This window comes from Durio zibethinus, chromosome 12 (genome assembly GCF_047325235.1).
Source record: "Durio zibethinus cultivar Kanyao isolate XHJ-2024 chromosome 12, ASM4732523v1, whole genome shotgun sequence".
Lineage (NCBI taxonomy): Eukaryota > Viridiplantae > Streptophyta > Magnoliopsida > Malvales > Malvaceae > Durio > Durio zibethinus.
Window position 1 is genome coordinate 24,969,712 of NC_143173.1, and position 18,237 is coordinate 24,987,948.

The 18,237-nt window shown below is 30.5% G+C and overlaps 3 protein-coding genes and 1 pseudogene across 5 annotated transcripts; 3 read left to right on the top strand and 1 right to left on the bottom strand.

Moving 5' to 3' along the window:
• The first annotated feature begins 4,189 nt into the window (after positions 1-4,189).
• LOC111297931 (uncharacterized) lies at positions 4,190-7,545 on the top strand. 2 transcript variants are annotated; one of them, XM_022892536.2, is made up of 5 exons: positions 4,190-4,329; positions 5,528-5,733; positions 6,254-6,341; positions 7,105-7,171; positions 7,251-7,545. In XM_022892536.2, the coding sequence occupies exons 2-5, from the start codon at positions 5,625-5,627 to the stop codon at positions 7,302-7,304; spliced, it is 318 nt and encodes a 105-aa protein (XP_022748271.1). In that variant the 5' UTR covers positions 4,190-4,329; positions 5,528-5,624; the 3' UTR covers positions 7,305-7,545. The 2 variants fall into 2 exon arrangements, with proteins under 2 accessions (XP_022748271.1, XP_022748270.1); XM_022892535.2 differs by having other exon boundaries at positions 5,551-5,733.
• Positions 7,546-8,869: 1,324 nt separating this feature from the next.
• On the top strand, positions 8,870-9,961 carry LOC111297928 (Thioredoxin superfamily protein). Its single transcript, XM_022892532.2, has 3 exons — positions 8,870-9,219; positions 9,355-9,380; positions 9,631-9,961. The coding sequence occupies exons 1-3, from the start codon at positions 9,073-9,075 to the stop codon at positions 9,848-9,850; spliced, it is 393 nt and encodes a 130-aa protein (XP_022748267.2). The 5' UTR covers positions 8,870-9,072; the 3' UTR covers positions 9,851-9,961.
• Positions 9,962-10,109: 148 nt separating this feature from the next.
• Positions 10,110-12,717, bottom strand: LOC111296236 (S-adenosylmethionine synthase 3-like; annotated as a pseudogene). Its single transcript, XR_016326180.1, has 2 exons — positions 12,215-12,717; positions 10,110-11,707 (listed from the first exon to the last, which is right to left on the bottom strand). The product of XR_016326180.1 is annotated as an S-adenosylmethionine synthase 3-like (transcript).
• A 3,037-nt stretch (positions 12,718-15,754) lies between these two features.
• On the top strand, positions 15,755-17,639 carry LOC111296702 (uncharacterized). The gene is made up of 3 exons (XM_022891137.2): positions 15,755-16,153; positions 16,298-16,427; positions 16,734-17,639. The coding sequence occupies exons 1-3, from the start codon at positions 16,018-16,020 to the stop codon at positions 17,503-17,505; spliced, it is 1,038 nt and encodes a 345-aa protein (XP_022746872.2). The 5' UTR covers positions 15,755-16,017; the 3' UTR covers positions 17,506-17,639.
• Positions 17,640-18,237: the final 598 nt, after the last annotated feature.

Genomic DNA, 18,237 nt, shown 5'->3' on the forward strand with positions numbered 1-18,237 from the left:
CCTCTCCCTCATGTTTAAATTTAGGGTTTTCAAAAAGCTTGAATTTTAATTATTAAAATTTTCATATAATAAAAAAGTTTATATTAATATATTATCAATATATACATTTTATATATTATTAATAAAATAAATAATATTATTTTATTAATAAATAAATATCAATTTTTAAAATAAATATATATAAATTAATATTTAAAAAAAAATTTATTTATTAATGAGATAATTTTATTGATTCATTTCATTAATAAAATGATATAATCACATTAATTGATAATATATAAAATTAAATATAAACTTATAATAAAAATAATGAAAATGCCATCTATAGTAAAAGAGGTACAATGCAAGGGCAAGACAATCAAGTATGTGCCAAAAGTGGTAAGAGATCCAAAGCTTTTCTTGTATTCCTTTTTTTTTTTTTTTTTTAATTATTAAAGTGCTTTGTGAAATGACATTGAAGAGGAAGAATATATTGCCATAGACTAGACATATCTCATGGCTAACAGTCCCAATAATTTCTAGATGACCCTTTTTTTATTATTATTTTAATACTAGCATAAAATTCTAGAGCACTTACTTTGATCTAAATTATACATAATATATATATTGAGTAGTTATACTGTCATTTCTAGAGATGTTTAATTTTTTTTTCCTCTTTTGATCTCATAATTGATTTAATTTTTTAATAATAAGATATATAAAACATTAAAATTCAATTAATTTATATAATTATTCTTAAAAAAAAATATTCGATAAATTTAAAATTTGTTTATTAATATTTGTAATTTATTTTTTTACTTTTAAATTACAATTTTCTTTATTAAAAAAACTTCAACTATGAAAAATATTAAAATGATCAAACATGGTTACATTATATTATATTGTATTTTATATAAGATAGCTAGCTGAATAATGCAAAAAAGGTAGTGTCATAGTGTCACATGATAGGTAAGGGTTGAATCTAACAATAATTGGGTAAATGACAAGAAAAATAAAGTATATATATGCATATTGATTATATATGCAAGTTATGATATATATATATATATATATATATAGAGGATAGGATAATGAATAGTTCAATAAATGATATGCCAAAAAAAAAAAAAAAAACTGTAAATGATTGAAAACTTCTCTCTCATTTTTCAAGTCTATCTGAATTATAGAAGAAGAAAAAGAAGAAATGCCTTAGCCGACACTTAACATTTTCCTTTATGGCAACTTTAAAGTCACTAGGGTTGAACTCAATTACTATAAGTTATAATTAACTTAAAATGAAAATTTATACTATGAATCAGTCAAAATGCTTAAAAATGATTTACATAACTAACTTAAAAATATTAAATTTCAACATATATATATTTTTAGTCTCAAACTATCATCTTTATGATAAAAAATAATTGTCCCTGAACTCACAGATAACACATCTAGGCCCTGAACTCACAGACAACACATCTAGGCCCTGAACTCACAGACATCTAGGTATCTGAACTTTTAAGCTACACTGTGAGAAGGATAACTAGCTAGCCTAGCTAGGACGAAGCCCCCACATTGATTCACTGCTTCAGCAAAGAGCATGAAGAGCTATTGAAGAATGAAGAAGTGATCGGTCTTAGTCTGTATAATATTGAATGAAATCTGCGGGTTTTTGCAAAATCTCCAATAATACCCCACATTCTGCTCGAAAAAAATATTTTTTTTGTTATCTCTGAAAGACGAAAGTGTCTGGTTGTTGGAAAAGCATGTACAGCTAAAGTACTACTGGCTTGCTTTCCCCCACACCCACCCAATCCATCTCTCAGCCATGAAGAATTGGTAAAATTTTTTATTAAAAACAGGGAAAATCTTGCTGGTCAATATTTTTATAAATTTGATACTAATATGGGCCAAAATGAAAGAGCATGAGAATCAGTGTGAGTACCAACATGACTGAGCAGGCTTTTTGATTCATGACATAAATAAAATCTAAGTCTGTCCCTTTGTTTTATTTTTTTTATTTTTTTAGTTTCCATTAATGAATCAAATCTTGAAGAAAATGAGATTCGAGTAATCCAAATCTTTACCATTTTGGAATATAATTCATTTTTTTACCATCAAGTCAATCTTAAATGGGCTGTCAGCCAGTCAGTGGCATTGATCTCTGTTTCGAAGCATGGCTGGCTCAATATCTCATTATAAACCATGAAATTTAACCAAGACTATAATATTATGTACAAGGTCCAACCTAAAACAATGAAAATGAGCAACCAAATGACAATATGTTCACATCAAGAGCAACCAAATGACAATATGTTCACATCAAGAGCACCTACTCTTTATCTAAATTGAAAGGAATATTATGTCAGTTTGTGATCGGGGTTTTGTTTTTGGGCAGCTGCTAGCTGGTTCAACCTTCACATTGACATTGGCATTGAATTCTAGGGTTTTCTAAGGAGATACGGAGTTTTTGAGTGGTGAGATTCCAGTTTGGTTTGTAGTTGTAAGATTTTTTTTTTTTTAAACTAATTTAATAGAGTAAAAGAACAAGATGGTCTATCACAATTCCGATGGTTAATTTCTAGAATTATTTGGTGGGTGATTTGAAGGTTCAAAGTAGCGAGGGAGGAAGAAGATATAGAGAAAAAAAAAAGAAAAAAAATGTAATTCCACGTAAATAAAAAAATTCATATTAATAATATAGTAACGAAATATTAAATTTATTGTTCGAATTAAATTTTCAAATCTCAATAACTAAAAGAAACTTGATTTGGTCAAATTATTACGTATGTATTACATCCTAATTTTGATCAAAATATAAAAATTAATTTCGTAATTTGACCTATAATAAAATAAATATAACTACATATACAAGCATATTTAAGTTTTAAATTTGATATCATATTTAAACCTGACGTGATCATGTGAAGTTTTGGACCAGCCCTTCATAATTAACTAATTAAGCTCTCTTTAACAAAATTTGATTAAGATACAAATAAATATATATAACCAATAACCATAAATTAATTAGACTTAAGTTTGAATAATTGTTTATGTGTTGTGTTGATTACAATTTACCAATGGATTTTATTTTTGCGTTCATCCAAAGCAAGTTGAGTTGTTGTAACATAACTTAAACCCCACCCAAAATTAGTTGATTCAGTTCTTATCATATATGAATATAAATTGAAACATTGACATTCATTAAATTTGAAAACTTACTAAAAACAGAAAAAAATATTGAAAGCTAATCTAGATTTTATTTGAATGCATATAAGAGCTTTTTTTTTTTTTGTAAGAAAAAATTCGGAGGTAGATAAATTGTTTAGTTTCTCATATCAGAATAAAATGTATTGTACCTGACAACTTAAGATAAGTGGTTACAGGTTGTGCATTCGAGATAATCTCAATAAATAACCATCGATAAAACTTAAACTTAAAATTTTTTTATAAAAAAAATAATTTTAATTAATTGAATCAATCACTTATTAATACATAAAAGGACTTTTTTTTCGATGCATTGAAATTTATATTTTATGAGTAAATGCTTACGAATGAATTAGATCACTCAAAAGAATAAGATAAAGTGGATTAAAAAAATAGTTGGGTGGTCCATTTTCAATTTACCAACTCCCTTAAGTACCATTTTTTATGAGATATCCGTGAATGTTTTATAGGAAAGAAAAAAATAAAAAATAATTTAAAAATATAATATTCAGTTTATATGAATTAATTTTTTTATTGGGTTTGAATTAAATTGAATATTAAGTTTGAATCAAGATGTGAAAAATAAAAAAAATTAATTAAATTATATATATTTAAATATTTATAAAATAAAATAATTGTTTTATATATAAATATATTAAAAATTTTATTAAAATAATTTATAAAAATAAAAAATTTAAATTTAAAAAATTAATAAACCAAATCAAACTAAACTGATAAAAAATTAATTAAAATGAAATCAATTTTAAAAAATATTAATTTAAATTCAGATCAAATTTTAAAAAATTATAATACTATATATATTATTGGAAAAAATTAAGCCGAATCCACTTACCTGAAGTAAAATCACCTCTAGAATGTCCCTCTTTTATCCAATTAAATAATGCCACGTATCATCAAGTTAGTTGGCCCGGTTTGATTCCATGTTAGCACTACACTATAGATCCCAGATATTCCCAGTTAAAAAGAGACCCTTTTCTTTCATCACCAAAAATTCTCGAATCCCAAAAGGAGATATCTTTTTCTTTACTTAACCAACTCAACAAACACAGAAAGAAAGGCCAAACTCCAAAGCCACCAACTCTTCTTCCACAGTCCACACAGTTCAAAGTTGAAACTACTTTCAAGGTAAAGCCTCCTCCTTTTTCTTCATCAAGATGTTTGTTTTGCTTTCAAAGCTCAGACATTTTGATTTGGGTTTTCTTTTTTTGGCTTAAAATTTTTGTTTTTGATCTTATATCGATTTCCATTCCTGTTCAAAATTCTGGGTACTTTTGGGTTTGGCTTGTCATCAACTTTGCATAATGGTAATTGCTTTCCTTTTGAGTGTAGTTGGTTCTGTTTCATTGTTCTTGTTTCTGTTTTATTTGGATGGAAAACTATTATATAAGGAGGAAATTGAAACAAAAGAAAGTATACTGAAGTTGTTGCTATGCTGATTAGAACCAATTAACTTGCTTCAATGTGTTTTAGGAACTGAGTAGGTTTGTTTTGAGGTTGTCAGAGTCGAGAAAATTCTGAGAAAGTTAATGCTATTTATGTTCTTGCATTGTGTAATTTGGTCTGGGTATTAGAAAGTGAAAATTAGAAGCTTTGCGTTGAGGTTATTAGAGTCAGAAGATTCTGGTAAAGTTAATGTTATTTATGTTGTTCCATTGTGTAATTTGGTAATTGGTATATTAGAAAGTGCAGTTGGAATTTATATAGGGTGCATGAAAAGCCCCTTTTTCTGTCTTTCTTTATCTCTATGTCTCTTTGCCCTAGACAGTCTTCCTTCACTGAGGTGATTCCCCTAAAAGTTCCTTATCATTTAGGCTTTGCTTGGTAGGAAGGATGGAAAGGGATGAAGATGGAAAACTTCTTAATCTAATGGTTAAGCTACAAAGTAGGAAAGTAGTTATGAATTTTAACCATTGGATTAAAAAGTTTTTGATTCTTACCCTTATCCATCCTTCCTACCAAGCAAAACCTTAAGGTGGTTAGGGAAGAAAGTTTCAGTTTTGGTTTTGCATGACCCTGGTGATCATCAATTATAAATTGTTTGATCAAGTAAGGTATTTGTTCATTCCCCCCTTTTCAGTTTTTGATGCAGCTGTTGTGGAGTGGAAATAGAAGGGTAGTTGTTACTGAAAAGTTAATGGGTAAAGATTCCCAGCTGTATTGAGCTCTGTCTGACGAGTTTGGATATAGGGCTGTAACTGTTAGGATCATAAATATTGGTCACTGCTTATAGATTAGAGATTGTTACAGACTTTTGTTATCTGCATTAGCAGCTCTTTTTCCTGCCATGAAAATTACTAATACAATTGGTTTTTCTCATATGAAGCCTATGGATTGTTTCTTATACAGAGACTTTTCGAAGTTCTTCCCCTCAACGTGATCAATAATGGTAGTTTAGAAGGCAATGGTTGAGCCTGAAGGAAATGGAAACCAATGGTAGCAACCACCGTTCCTGTGAAAATCACCCTTCAACAGATTCAAATAATGCTAACAAAGATCAATCCACTGAGAAGGAGGTTTTTGTTAACCGTGGTAAGTTGGTTTTAAAGCCTTAAAGACTATTGATTTTGTCTCAGGAAGCCTGTTATTCTGATGAAACCATGTAACTCTTGAATAGTAGTAGAACAGCTTTTTTGAAGATCTTACTAGAATTAAAAGCTCTGAGCATTCCCAAGCTTCATACCTCAATGAGATTTCCTGCACGCATTTGGGCTTATATCTGAATATGAACTTCAGTAGCATCAACATATGGGACTGGGTGTGAAATGGTTATGATGTTGCTTACCATGTGGACGTAAGGTTGTGGGGGGTGTATGAGGTTCCTGAATAGAGGGGTTGTACGCTAAAATGTAATTTGTGGTTATGGCCTTAGTGTGCACTTTTCTTCTGCAAATAATTGCTTTTATTAAACTCCAAATATGAGATTGCCTCAAATCAATGTTTTGTTCTATTTCTTACAACCTTAATGTGAGTATTTTGCTACTTCTTTGTTAAAAGAAATTCAAAACAGAGTTGTGCTTCTGGAAATAATGTCCATAATCTTCCTGTGCAGCTGAAATAACTTGGCATGAGATTAGAAGACAATGGGTTGGGGATCAGTCTCAAAAATCGAAAAGAATGCCCCAGGAGCCGATAATGAGGTATATGTCTGTAGTTTTTTCCCCTGCACTGTTAGAATCTTCCTACTCAATATTGAGTGCCATTGGTGATTTATTGTTTGCTACATTCTCAAAACCTAGCTTTTAATCGCTTGAAACAGTAAGGAAGATAATTTATCTTTTTAAATCTTGGCGTCTATATAGTACATAATCTACATTCTCATGATGTTAGCTTTTGGACATTCACTTCTCTTCTCGTACTACTTTGTTGGAATCTATACTTAAAGTAATGAGTACTGTTAGTGATATTAACTGTTTGCTAATCACTCTTATTAAAATATAGCTTTTAAACTCTTCAGTTGTAACTAGTTGATTTTCTTTCAGATGTATTTAGGAAAGCAATAAAGTAAAACTGTATGTTCCCAAATTCTTTCTATTTCTTCCCTTATAGTGAAGCCGCATGCTATTCTTTGTTTCTTGGGTTGCATGCTCTCCTTACATATAGTCAGTCTTTTTCGGTAAACCATGGACACATACTCTTTCTGACATGTATAAGTTATCTGATACTATCAAAAGCTTCCATACCACATTACTACCCTTCACAGGCTTGCCCTTGTTCATCGTTAGAATTCAATTAACACTTGAAATCGAATTTTTTTTCTCTTTTAATAGTTGAGGGTGTCAGTTCACACCTTTCAAGAGTCATTTCATTCAAGTTGCTTCCTGGAATATAACCATACACCTGCAAATATAGGTGTCTAGACTTGTTACTCTCATTTTTTATCCTTGGAATCTTCTTTTGCAGCTGGACCACAACTTATGAGGATTTGCTTTGTTCGACTGAACCTTTTCAACAGCCAATCCCATTAGCTGTAAGTGTCTCAGAACATCTTCCTTCAACTTACAGTTTCAGGCCAATGTTGATGTGCATTTTGTGTGGTGAAAATGCAGGAGATGGTGGATTTTTTAGTTGACATCTGGCATGAGGAAGGCCTCTATGACTAGAAACTTGGAAAACTTGTTCTGATAGTTGCACAGTTTTTTGGTGCAGATTTACCAAGATGAACTCATAGGTTATACAGTTCTTCAAAGTTGGTCGGATGATATTATATTGTTAGATTCTCTTGTTCTTGATTAGATGAACAGGAGTCATTAAAATCAATCTGGTGGAGTTCAACAACACTGGGGGGACTTATTTCATGTATTTGACTAATCTTCTCAAGTAAGATCTTTTGGTTTGATAAAATTTTAGTGAGGGAATGACAAAAATGTCGTATAACAAAGTAATGAACCAAGAGCAATAACAGGTAAAAAAATGCAAAATGTGAAGAAATAAAATTGAAGCAAGATCACAGCCAAAAAAGCCACCGGCTTCTTTGTTTTTCCCACTAATTAGGAAAAAGAAAAGAAGCCTTGCTAGTTACAACAAACCAGCCGTTACCATCAACCGCCTTGGTGACTTCCATCTCGAACTTAATCGTAAGAAAATTTACAAATCTTTGATCGGATTGCATGTACATCTTTGTGTGCTAATTGTGTAGGAATATCTGTAGTTAATCACAAATACAAGGTACTTAATCCTAACATTTCAATTGTTTTACATGTTTTCATGTGTTAAACCAAAAGCTTATAAAAAATGCATCAACGATGATTTTCGTATAGGTATGGTATCGAATAATATCAATTATTTTTATTGATTTTGATTAATTTTATTGAATTTTAGTTGATTAATTATTTTTTATGGATGCGTAATTATCAAACATGATTTGTAATTTTGTGACTTATTTTTTATATTTTACTATTTTTAATCTAATAAAAATTAAAAATAAAATAAAATAAAATCCCCTAAAAATTAAAATTTGAGCCGCATCTATTTACTTGTTAGAGTAATTTTTTTACCCTTTGTTTTTTTCAAATAAAAAATTTTATGGATTTTAACCTTAAAAAAAATGCCAATCTAGTCTCTTTAAGATTTATAAAGTCGTGAGCATATTACTTAAAATTTTTTTTACTATAATAGTATAATTATCTAATTACATTAAAAACTTATGTAAGAATTCATGTTTACCTAAAATTATGATTGATTTTACATAATTCTAAATTATGATTAGTTAATTATATTAAAATCATTATAGGTGAAATGCTAAAATCAAAGGTTTTTTTAATTCTTTTTATTTATCTTATTATGTCTTTTTTTTTCATTTCTTTATTTTTATCTTAATATATTTTTATATAAAAATATCATTTAAGTATCATTCTATCAAATTAAATATTTAAAAATATTATGATAAATTAATTATTCTGTTTTTTATACTATTAAATTTACTTGTTTGATATTTAAAGATATTACATATTTATTTTGCATATTATTAATAGTATCATATAAAAGTTTAAGTATATAAATATATTAGTAATTAATAAAAAAAACTTGAAATAATATAAAAAACAACTAATATCGATATATATAATTTTTTTTAAAAAATATTATTCTGTATGATATTAATAATTTTGCGTGAAATAAGCAAATATTAATATATAAATGGTCTGATCGACCTTTTAAACTGATACTAAAATTTTTAGACTCGACCTTCACTTACTTTTGTCGCTTGAAAAGAAAAATCAAGGCCATCTTTGATTGGCGGTCAATTGTTCTTTAAAATCTCTTTTATATCCAGAACGAGAAAAAAGACAAAGAAAAGAAAAGAAAACGCTAGAAAAGAACAATCAAGGGGGAGTTTTCGGGTGACGGCAAATATCGGAGGCCAAATGAAAAATGGGAGACTCGGGAGACAGCAGCAACAAAGGGTTGGAAGTCACAGACTTGGATCTGCCATCGAATAAGCATGGAAACTTGAAGATTGCTTCAAGCGATCAAAATCTCAAGGACATCCTTCTTCATACCAAGTCCTCTAAAACTGCTGTAAGAACCCTTTTCTTTTCTTTTTTTTTCAAATTTTCCATCTTAATGGACTTTCTAAATTTCCATAAAATCGAAAAGTGTAACTTTAAATGCTTCATAAAACTGACTTTGCTACTATTTTTGATGTATTTGCAGACAGTTATCAATTACGGAGCCTCATGGTAGTTGTACTGATCTTTTCACCATCATGCACACAAGCTATTTTATGTAATGTTTCAATGACAGTAGGAAACTGATTTGGAAAAAAGAAGTCGAAATTGGGAAATGGGTAGTTATAAAATTGGCCGGGAATTGAGAAAATGAAGGATGCAAATTAATTACGGATGCCTCTATGTTTTCAGTTGTTTATGAATCCTGGGGGCGGAAACAATTTTTGTATTTAGTAAACTTGAAGCTGTTTTTACTTTCCAGGTGCGGTGTTTGTGGCCAGATTCTGCCTACATTTTGCCAGTTGAGCAACCAGTTCCCAAAGCTCTCTTTCGTGTATGCAGATATTGATGAATGCCCTGAAACCACGCAGCATATTCGTTACACTCCTACATTTCATTTTTATCGGGGTGGTGAAAGGGTGGATGAGATGTTCGGTGCTGGAGAAGAGCGGCTTCAGGATCGCTTGTGGTTACATTCCTGAAGAATTGTGTTAGCATCAAATTTTGGAAACAAGTGCTTTCCTCTAAATCTCCTTTGTAATTGACTTTGAGCATCCTAGTTCCTGATTATAAAATTATTGAACTTCACTTGACCCTGGTGGTATACTAGTATTGATGCATATTGACATTTTAAAATGCATGTATATGTCCATACATATATAAATGTATATGCATATCCATGTAGACACATACATTGTTATGTATGTATGTACATGTATTAGATGTGTATCCACCTCCAACACTTGAACCAAAGTTCAAGCATATATCAATAGCTGTCATTGCACCAAACCAAAAATTTGGGAATACAGGACAATAAATATCATCCATCACCCAGTAGGTAAAGCATAATGGTGCAAATGGTAGTAATTCATACGCACAACGATATTTGAATGAAATAATTGAATTCAATAATAGACAAGATAAAATCTCTGACAACCCGCATGGATGGTTGCGGAAACACCTGAAAAAGGAAATAAAGAGTAAAGAATGTAAAAATGTGCTAACACCTTAATTTGAAAGCAAACATCTTGAATCCCTCCTATGAGCTAAGCCTTTTCAGCATCTAATGTATGTATGCATCGAAGGTTTCTTTATTCTTGCCCCATATACCAGAATCATGGCTATGATAGTAACTGTTTGCTGAAAATTTATCTAGCTAAACCGTCTTAGGCCTTTGGCTTAAGAGGTTTAACGATCTCCCAAGTGAAATCCGGGTCATCACGGCCAAAATGACCATAAGCCGCGGTCTTTTGGTATCTAAAGTTCCCTGCTCTCTTCAAGTCAAGATTAATAGAGATCATTCCTGGCCTGAAGTCAAAATTCTCCTTAATTAATTCCAAAATATCCTTGTCTGGGATCTTGCCTGTCTTGTATGTGTCTACAAAAACCGACAATGGTTCTGGCACTCCAATTGCATAAGATACTTGCACAATACAGCGACGTGCGAGCCCTGAGGCTACCACACTCTTTGCTGCTTGCCTAACAATGTATGCACCACTGCGGTCCACCTTAGTAGGATCTTTTCCTGAGAAGGCACCTCCACCATGAGCACCCCAGCCACCATAGGTATCAATGATAATCTTTCGGCCAGTGAGTCCTGCATCCCCATGAGGTCCACCGATAACAAACCTACCAGATGGGTTTAGGTGAAAAATGGTATTGTCATCGAGATACTTTGCTGGAATAACAGGCTTAATGACATGCTCTTTCAAGTCTGCTGCAATCTGCTCATTGGTGACAGTCTCCTCATGTTGGGGAAATGAGAACAGTGTGAACACGAACAGGGACCATAGCTCCACCCTCATTGCGATACTCAACAGTCACTTGGGTCTTACCATCAGGCCTCAACCATGGACATGTCTTGTTCTTTCTAACTTCAGTGAGCTTGGCACCAAGCTTAGTTGCAAGCACATGGGTTAGAGGCATCAACTCAGGGGTTTCATCTGTGGCATAACCGAACATGTGACCTTGGTCACCAGCCCCAATTTCCTCAGGTTTCTTGGTGAAGTGACCATGAACTCCTTGAGCAATATCAGGGCTCTGTTGCTCAATGTTAACTAGAACTTTGCAGTTGTCAGCATCAAGGCCAACATCTGGTGATGTGAACCCTATACCCCTGCAAGTATCCCGAACAATTTTCTCATAGTTAACTTTGGCCTTGGTCGTGATCTCACCAAAGACCATAACCATGTTAGTCTTGGTGCAAGTCTCACAAGCCACTTTGCTTTCTGGGTCTTGTTCTAGGCAGGCATCGAGGATAGCATCTGAAATCTGGTCACAAATCTTGTCGGGGTGGCCTTCGTTAACAGATTCGGAAGTGAATAGGAAGGTATCCATATCTGCACTTGACCACATCATAATGCATTTCCACTTAAATGAAAAATTAAGTTGAACAACAATAGAATTAAACATAACACAAAGTCATAACATCCTCATCAGATTTGAATTCAACTTCAAAATTTCACTTTATAAGAAACTAAAGCTCTATTTCATTGTTTAGAGATGACCATTAAAATGATTGTTATTCACAAAACTAAAACCATGCATTTTGTTGTAGACAAAAATAAAAAATTTACATTTATTAAGCCATTTATGGACCTAAAAACATAGAAATCATTAGCATTCCAAAGCTACAATCTTTAATTAAATTTAAATACAAAAGAGTTAATTCTCAAAAGAAATGAATTCCATTTCCATTCATAATTTTTAAAAAATTTCCAGAATTGCAAAAAAAAATAAAAATCTTTCTAATAAACGAACTATGTCAAAAACAAATCTAAAGACAATGTAGAACAAATTCAAATTAAAAGCTGAGAGACAAAGAAAGAGAGGGGATTGGAGGAGACCTGTTTTGAGATGATGAGAGTGAAACGATGAGAGGAAGAGGGATTTAAGTACATGGAAAATGGGGGTTTATTTATATACGACGAGTCGTTTGACTCGCTCTTGAACTCTCGATTCCCCGCTCTTTTCGGTGCTTGGCTTTACCTCTGTTTTTCCCGGGTTTTTATCCCCGCATAACATGTTTTCCCCTGCTTCTCGTCACAGGTTTTTAAGACAAGCATAACCATTGAAATTATGACCATATCTGGTTGAGAAAATGAAGGGGCGAGATGAGATGCTGTGGTTATGGGAGTGAACAGATGAGGAAGGCTTGGGCCGGGCCCAATACCTTTTTCAGGTTGGGGAGAAATGGGTACCACCCGCACAGACATTCCAACATGGATCCGGGGCTCCCTGCTTTTCTCATCTGTTTCAGATGAGATTTTTTCCTAAAACCGAAGAAAGCTGTAAACAACAGTAGCAGAGAAAAGAACGTAAGAATGATTAGATTTCCCAATTTTGTTGGTTTTAGGAGCAAATCAGTGCTTCATCAATTACCTTACAATTTAAAACATTACAATATGATGTAAATGCAATATAAAAATAAAATATAAAAATAATTTAATTAATATTTTAATAATAATTATATATAAATTTTAAAAAAATTAAAAAATATATATTTTATATTTTTGTATCAATATTAATTGTAACATTTAATTTTTATGTAAATTATTATACGAATACATATATTTTAATATTTTATACGATACAAATATATAAATCATTAATTTTTTTTTAAATAATATTAACAAAGTGATTTTTATTGAAATTTTAAACTCAATTAATTCGTATTTCGAAAATAATATTCAATTAATTTAAATTTTTAATTTTAATATATTTGAATTTGGATATAAAGGAAAACATGTGTTATTACCCTCCCTAGGTGTTACACATTCACTACTTTGGTCAATTGTGGTAAGCTTACATAACCCGCTTGAATTATAGCTGTAAATAGGAAACCCAAATTATTGCTTTAATTTCCTGTTGAAAATAAATCATATGTTATAATAATTCAGTTTAAGTTTACCAAACTTAATTGTTGATTTTTCTTTTCTAAAAGGGAAATAGCCCACACTATATTTTAAAATAAAATAAAAAATATGAGAAATTAATTACTAGGCTTCAAGTAATCAAGGATTAATGGGCAATTAATTATTGGATTTAGTTTAGGATAAAAAGTTAATTACAAACAAATATTGTAATAATAAATGTGTTAACCATCTTTCATATGTTGACGTGGAAAAATGTCTGACCATTTTAAAAAGGTTATTTACTTTTTTTTTTTTTTTTGATCATAGGAGGACAAAGCAAAATATATTATTTTATTTTGATCTACACCAAAATAATTTTTTTTTGTAAATTTTAGATTAATATAATACTTTAGCAATTTAAATGCTCTGAAATCAAAAGAGACTAAAAATAAATTTGTGAATAATGGGAAAAAGATTTACGTTTAAAAAGTTAATAATTTGCTCTATTAATTCAATCATACGGCTAAGGCATGATATTACCAACAATTATATCAGCCACAGCTCATGAAAATCAAATCAAGGGTTTAGTATTAAATTGGTTTATAAGTTGCCAAACTCTTTAAAAAAAAAAAAAAAAAACTTCTATGATGTTTGAAAATTGTATAGTTTGGCCAAGAGATTTGAAAATTTTTGGTTGTTTCTAGACTTTTTGACCATTTCAATCACCTTTTGTGGCAAAAATTTAACTTTAGACCGGTCCTTGACTAGGACTTTAATTAATTAATGAACTAGCTAGTGAAATTTATCGACATTCAAGTTTTGATTTTACTGGCCCATACTTGTCTGTCAAACTTGTGTTTGATCAAATTAAAATTTTTCTTTTTTTTTGAAATAATATTGTCAAATTAATTAATTAGACGTAAATTAAGTTTGATTTTTATATTAGTTTGAAAAGATTGTTTATTAATTTCTTTTATATATGGATTTTTTACGAAGACTTATGATCCACGAACTTGATTTTATGAGAGCTATCATGAAATTTTGACATGGTTCAATTATATCCATAAATTGTTAACTCATATTAAATTTATTTAAATGCTTTAAATGAACAAAATTGACTTTTTTTCTTCACTCCCTATTGCATCATAATCATTTGAGTTAATTTCAACGAAAATATTACATTCATTATATAAATCTGTTTAATAATTGGATTATCAATTTAGATCTATTGAATGAGTTTTAATATAATTTAGATTCGTTTAAATTTTGAATCGAATATTAAATAAAAAAATAAAATTTTAATCAAATTCGATTCGATTCAAATAAGTTATATATAATTAAAATATTATAATTATATAAATATATATACGAAAATTTTATTTTTATATTTTATTTTAAAAAATTAAAATTTTATTATATAAATTAAATTTAATAGATAGACTTACAATTTATTTTTTCATTTTGAGTGAAATTTAAAAAAAATTTAAAATCTAAAATAATAATTTAAATCAAATATAAATAAATATATAAATTATTAATACAAAATATAAATCCGCTTCAAACTTAACCGCACCCCATGAATACCTTTATTATCGTACATATTGGTCCAAATCTAAAACCAATGAAATGGAAAGTTAACAAGAATAATATCCTTCCCTTCTCTTGTTTTGGCCTTTGAATGTTTATTATTTTTAAATTTTTATTTTATTTTAATAGTATACATGTGCACCACGCACAATCATATCAGAGACTTTTTTCAAGAAATTTACAATGTCAAGACATAATGGAAGTGACACGATAATTGGAGATGTATATACTTTTATATGTCTCTATCAAACCTGAATTGGAAATTTGGCTTCTTATCATTTTTCTTTTAATAATGCATATAAAACATTGCACGTATGCTCACAAAAGTTAACCTAATTATTAATAAGTAGTTGATTTAATTAATTAAAATTTATTTTTTTCGATTAAAAAATATTGAATTTGAATCTTATTAGTAATTATTTGTTGAAATCATTTCAAATACACGACTTGCAGTCACTTATATTAAATTATTAGATACGATTTATGAATAATCTATTTACTTTTGAATTTTTTTTACCAAAAAAAAAAGTTAACCCAATTGATAAAGATAAAAATTTTATTTTTTATCAATCAGGAGTCGAATTTTATAAAAATTACTTGGAGAGTAAAATTTTGTACATCACTTTGAATAATACAAGAAAATGCATCTTTAAAGTCGTATAAGAATTTTAAATTATATAATCTATGATTATATTTTTAGAGATAAGACATTTATTAACTTAGAATGATTAATTTAAGTTAACGCGAAATTTTTTATAACCTATGAATTTGATACGCCAAATAATGAATGAAAATTAATTAAGGCGTCCAGATTGACAAATGAAAATGGCATAGCAGCCCCAAGACTAGGACCTAATTTTTTTTTTAAAATAAATAATAATGAAAGTATAGGCTATCATTTTCAATGAAAATTGAATCCTCATTGCTTGAGTAAGACTTTGGATTCTTTTGGGTGAGGAAAGAAGAAGAGACCAAGTTATATGGTCCTGTTGTCTGATTAATTTATGATGGAAACTTCTCTCAGCTAATCAATAAACAGGAGTTATAGAAAAATGGATGATTGAAATCACGAGGCCTGTCTTCCTCAGTGCCTCAAACCAATTTAAGTTTTGTTTTGGTACAAAGCTAGGCAGCAGCCTCCCCCATAGCCATCACCATTCACCACCATAATTTGTGAAAAGAAACTTTCAATATTCAAAGACAAGAAGATGGGAAGGGCTCCTTGCTGTGACAAGGCTAATGTGAAAAAAGGGCCCTGGTCTCCTGAAGAAGATGCAAAGCTGAAAGAGTACATAGAGAAACATGGGACAGGAGCGAACTGGATTGCTCTCCCACAAAAAGCTGGTAACAACTCCTTTTTTTTTTCCTTCTTGCTGATCAGTTTGAAGGAAGATGGTAACTGAAACTGATGATATATCAACATGTAGATTGAAGGGTCCTTTTAATATTTCTTGTTTGTGATCTTGGAGGTGTTTGATTTGTATATAGGTCTAAGGAGATGTGGGAAAAGTTGCAGATTAAGATGGCTTAACTATCTCAGGCCTAATATTAAACATGGAGAGTTCTCTGATGATGAAGATAGGATAATCTGCACTCTCTTTTCAAGCATTGGTAGCAGGTATCAATCACACTGCCTTTTCCAAATAAATGATTATTTTTGTCAAATTATATTTTCTAAAACTTGATTTGGGTCTCTGAAGATTTTTATTTCCTAAGAAATTAACCAGGCATGGAAACACTTCTTTTTCCTTTTCCCTTTCAAGAAAATACTTGCATATTCCAAGAACATGCTACTTTTAGATCATTTTTCCCTGATTCTGTCCTTTCATGCCATGTTTGGTTTCTCAAGTGTTTGAGATAGAGTTTCAAAAACAGCTTACTTAAATTTCTTCTGATGGAACTTTACTCATATCATGAACTACAGGTGGTCAATTATTGCAGCTCAGTTGCCAGGCAGGACTGACAATGATATCAAGAACTACTGGAACACAAAGCTAAAGAAGAAACTTTTTGGCATGGTTCCCCAATCTCAAAGAAAAACTCATCACATTCACAATGCTAGCTTCTCATCTCTTCTTCAATCATTTTCACCTCCATCCCCATCCCCATCACCTTCTTTGCCATCACCATCACCATCATCAACAATACTCTACAATTGCAACAACAACACTTACCACACACCAGGTAGATCTTTTCCATGCTTTGAAGTATCATATTCCTCAAGTTTCTCAAACAGCAGTGCTTCTTGTATAACTGCTGCTTCAGTTCTTCAACCCCCCCAGGAGACTTTATTGGGTCCCATGAAGCATTATCAGCTGCAGGATGGTCTCCGAAAGTTTGGGGGTGAAGCTAGTTGTAGTTCTTCTGATGGAAGTTGCAGCAACCAAATCAGCAAGACCAAAGAATTAGAGAATGAATATGGTGGTGCCACTGGTAACAATGGTGCAAATAATGGTGACCAACAAATTGGCATGCACAGCTATAATTTCAATAATGAAGCTGATGAAAACCAGAAGCTCATGGCATCAAATGGAGGTGAAGCTAATGAATGGTCTGAGAAGTCATCAAATGGATTGTGGGATGAAACACCATTAGATTATGGGCTTGAGGAGATCAAGCAGTTAATTAGTACTACTAGTTGTAACAGCTTTAGTTTTGATGAAAACAAGGCAGAGGAAAAAGTCATGTACTATTGATCTGACTATGACTGCGTGTAAAATCAGATGGAATGGGCTCAAAGTTATCAGATTTCTGATGGAAACAGTTTGTACATGGCAAAAAAAGTTTCCTTTGTACATTTTTTTTTTTTGAGAAATTATGTTATTTGTTACTGATCAGAGTTTAGCTGAAATATTCAGAAATAATTCATCATATGTCATGGAAACTAGAGAAGCCATCAACTTTTCAAGGACCAAACTTGAAAACTAAGCAGATAACTTCTTTAATCCAATTTTTAATCAATTTTCCAGATCTAAAATGTTTTCTGTGTTTCTTTTAAATGAATTTTCATTGATCAACCCTGAATCTAGTCAAGCCCAAGGTGAGGGTCTTTGGATCTTTGTGGATGTTGTTAATCCTAATCTCAGTCTTCTTAAATAAGTCTGCTAATTCTATAGTTTTTTATATCTTTTAGGCGTTGAGTTCGAATTATATATATATTTTAATTTTTTTAGACTATGATTGAGTTTGAACTTAGGAACTTTCAATTCCACAATAGATTCGTGTATCAAAGTTAATGTCTTATTGGTTGTCAATTCTATATATTAAGTACTATAAATTAATATTTTATAAAATATAGGCACATTTAAGTCAAGATTTGTTAGAAAGATAAAACACATTTAGAGTTTACGAAAATATATGGTTCTTTCATACGAGTAAGTCCTATCAATATTTTTTTTATTTCAGAAATTGTTGTAATTTTGATTCCG

What these genes read in the sequence shown, in the direction of transcription:
- LOC111297931 (XM_022892536.2), top strand. Translation starts at nt 5,625, where the DNA reads ATGGAAACCAATGGTAGCAACCACCGTTCCTGTGAAAATCACCCTTCA. An exon ending in GGAGGTTTTTGTTAACCGTG is followed by an intron (nt 5,734 to 6,253) that starts GTAAGTTGGTTT and finishes CTTCCTGTGCAG; the next exon opens with CTGAAATAACTTGGCATGAG. An exon ending in CCCCAGGAGCCGATAATGAG is followed by an intron (nt 6,342 to 7,104) that starts GTATATGTCTGT and finishes CTTCTTTTGCAG; the next exon opens with CTGGACCACAACTTATGAGG.
- LOC111297928 (XM_022892532.2), top strand. Translation starts at nt 9,073, where the DNA reads ATGGGAGACTCGGGAGACAGCAGCAACAAAGGGTTGGAAGTCACAGAC. An exon ending in CCAAGTCCTCTAAAACTGCT is followed by an intron (nt 9,220 to 9,354) that starts GTAAGAACCCTT and finishes ATGTATTTGCAG; the next exon opens with ACAGTTATCAATTACGGAGC. An exon ending in ATCAATTACGGAGCCTCATG is followed by an intron (nt 9,381 to 9,630) that starts GTAGTTGTACTG and finishes TTTACTTTCCAG; the next exon opens with GTGCGGTGTTTGTGGCCAGA.
- LOC111296702 (XM_022891137.2), top strand. Translation starts at nt 16,018, where the DNA reads ATGGGAAGGGCTCCTTGCTGTGACAAGGCTAATGTGAAAAAAGGGCCC. An exon ending in TGCTCTCCCACAAAAAGCTG is followed by an intron (nt 16,154 to 16,297) that starts GTAACAACTCCT and finishes ATTTGTATATAG; the next exon opens with GTCTAAGGAGATGTGGGAAA. An exon ending in TTTTCAAGCATTGGTAGCAG is followed by an intron (nt 16,428 to 16,733) that starts GTATCAATCACA and finishes CATGAACTACAG; the next exon opens with GTGGTCAATTATTGCAGCTC.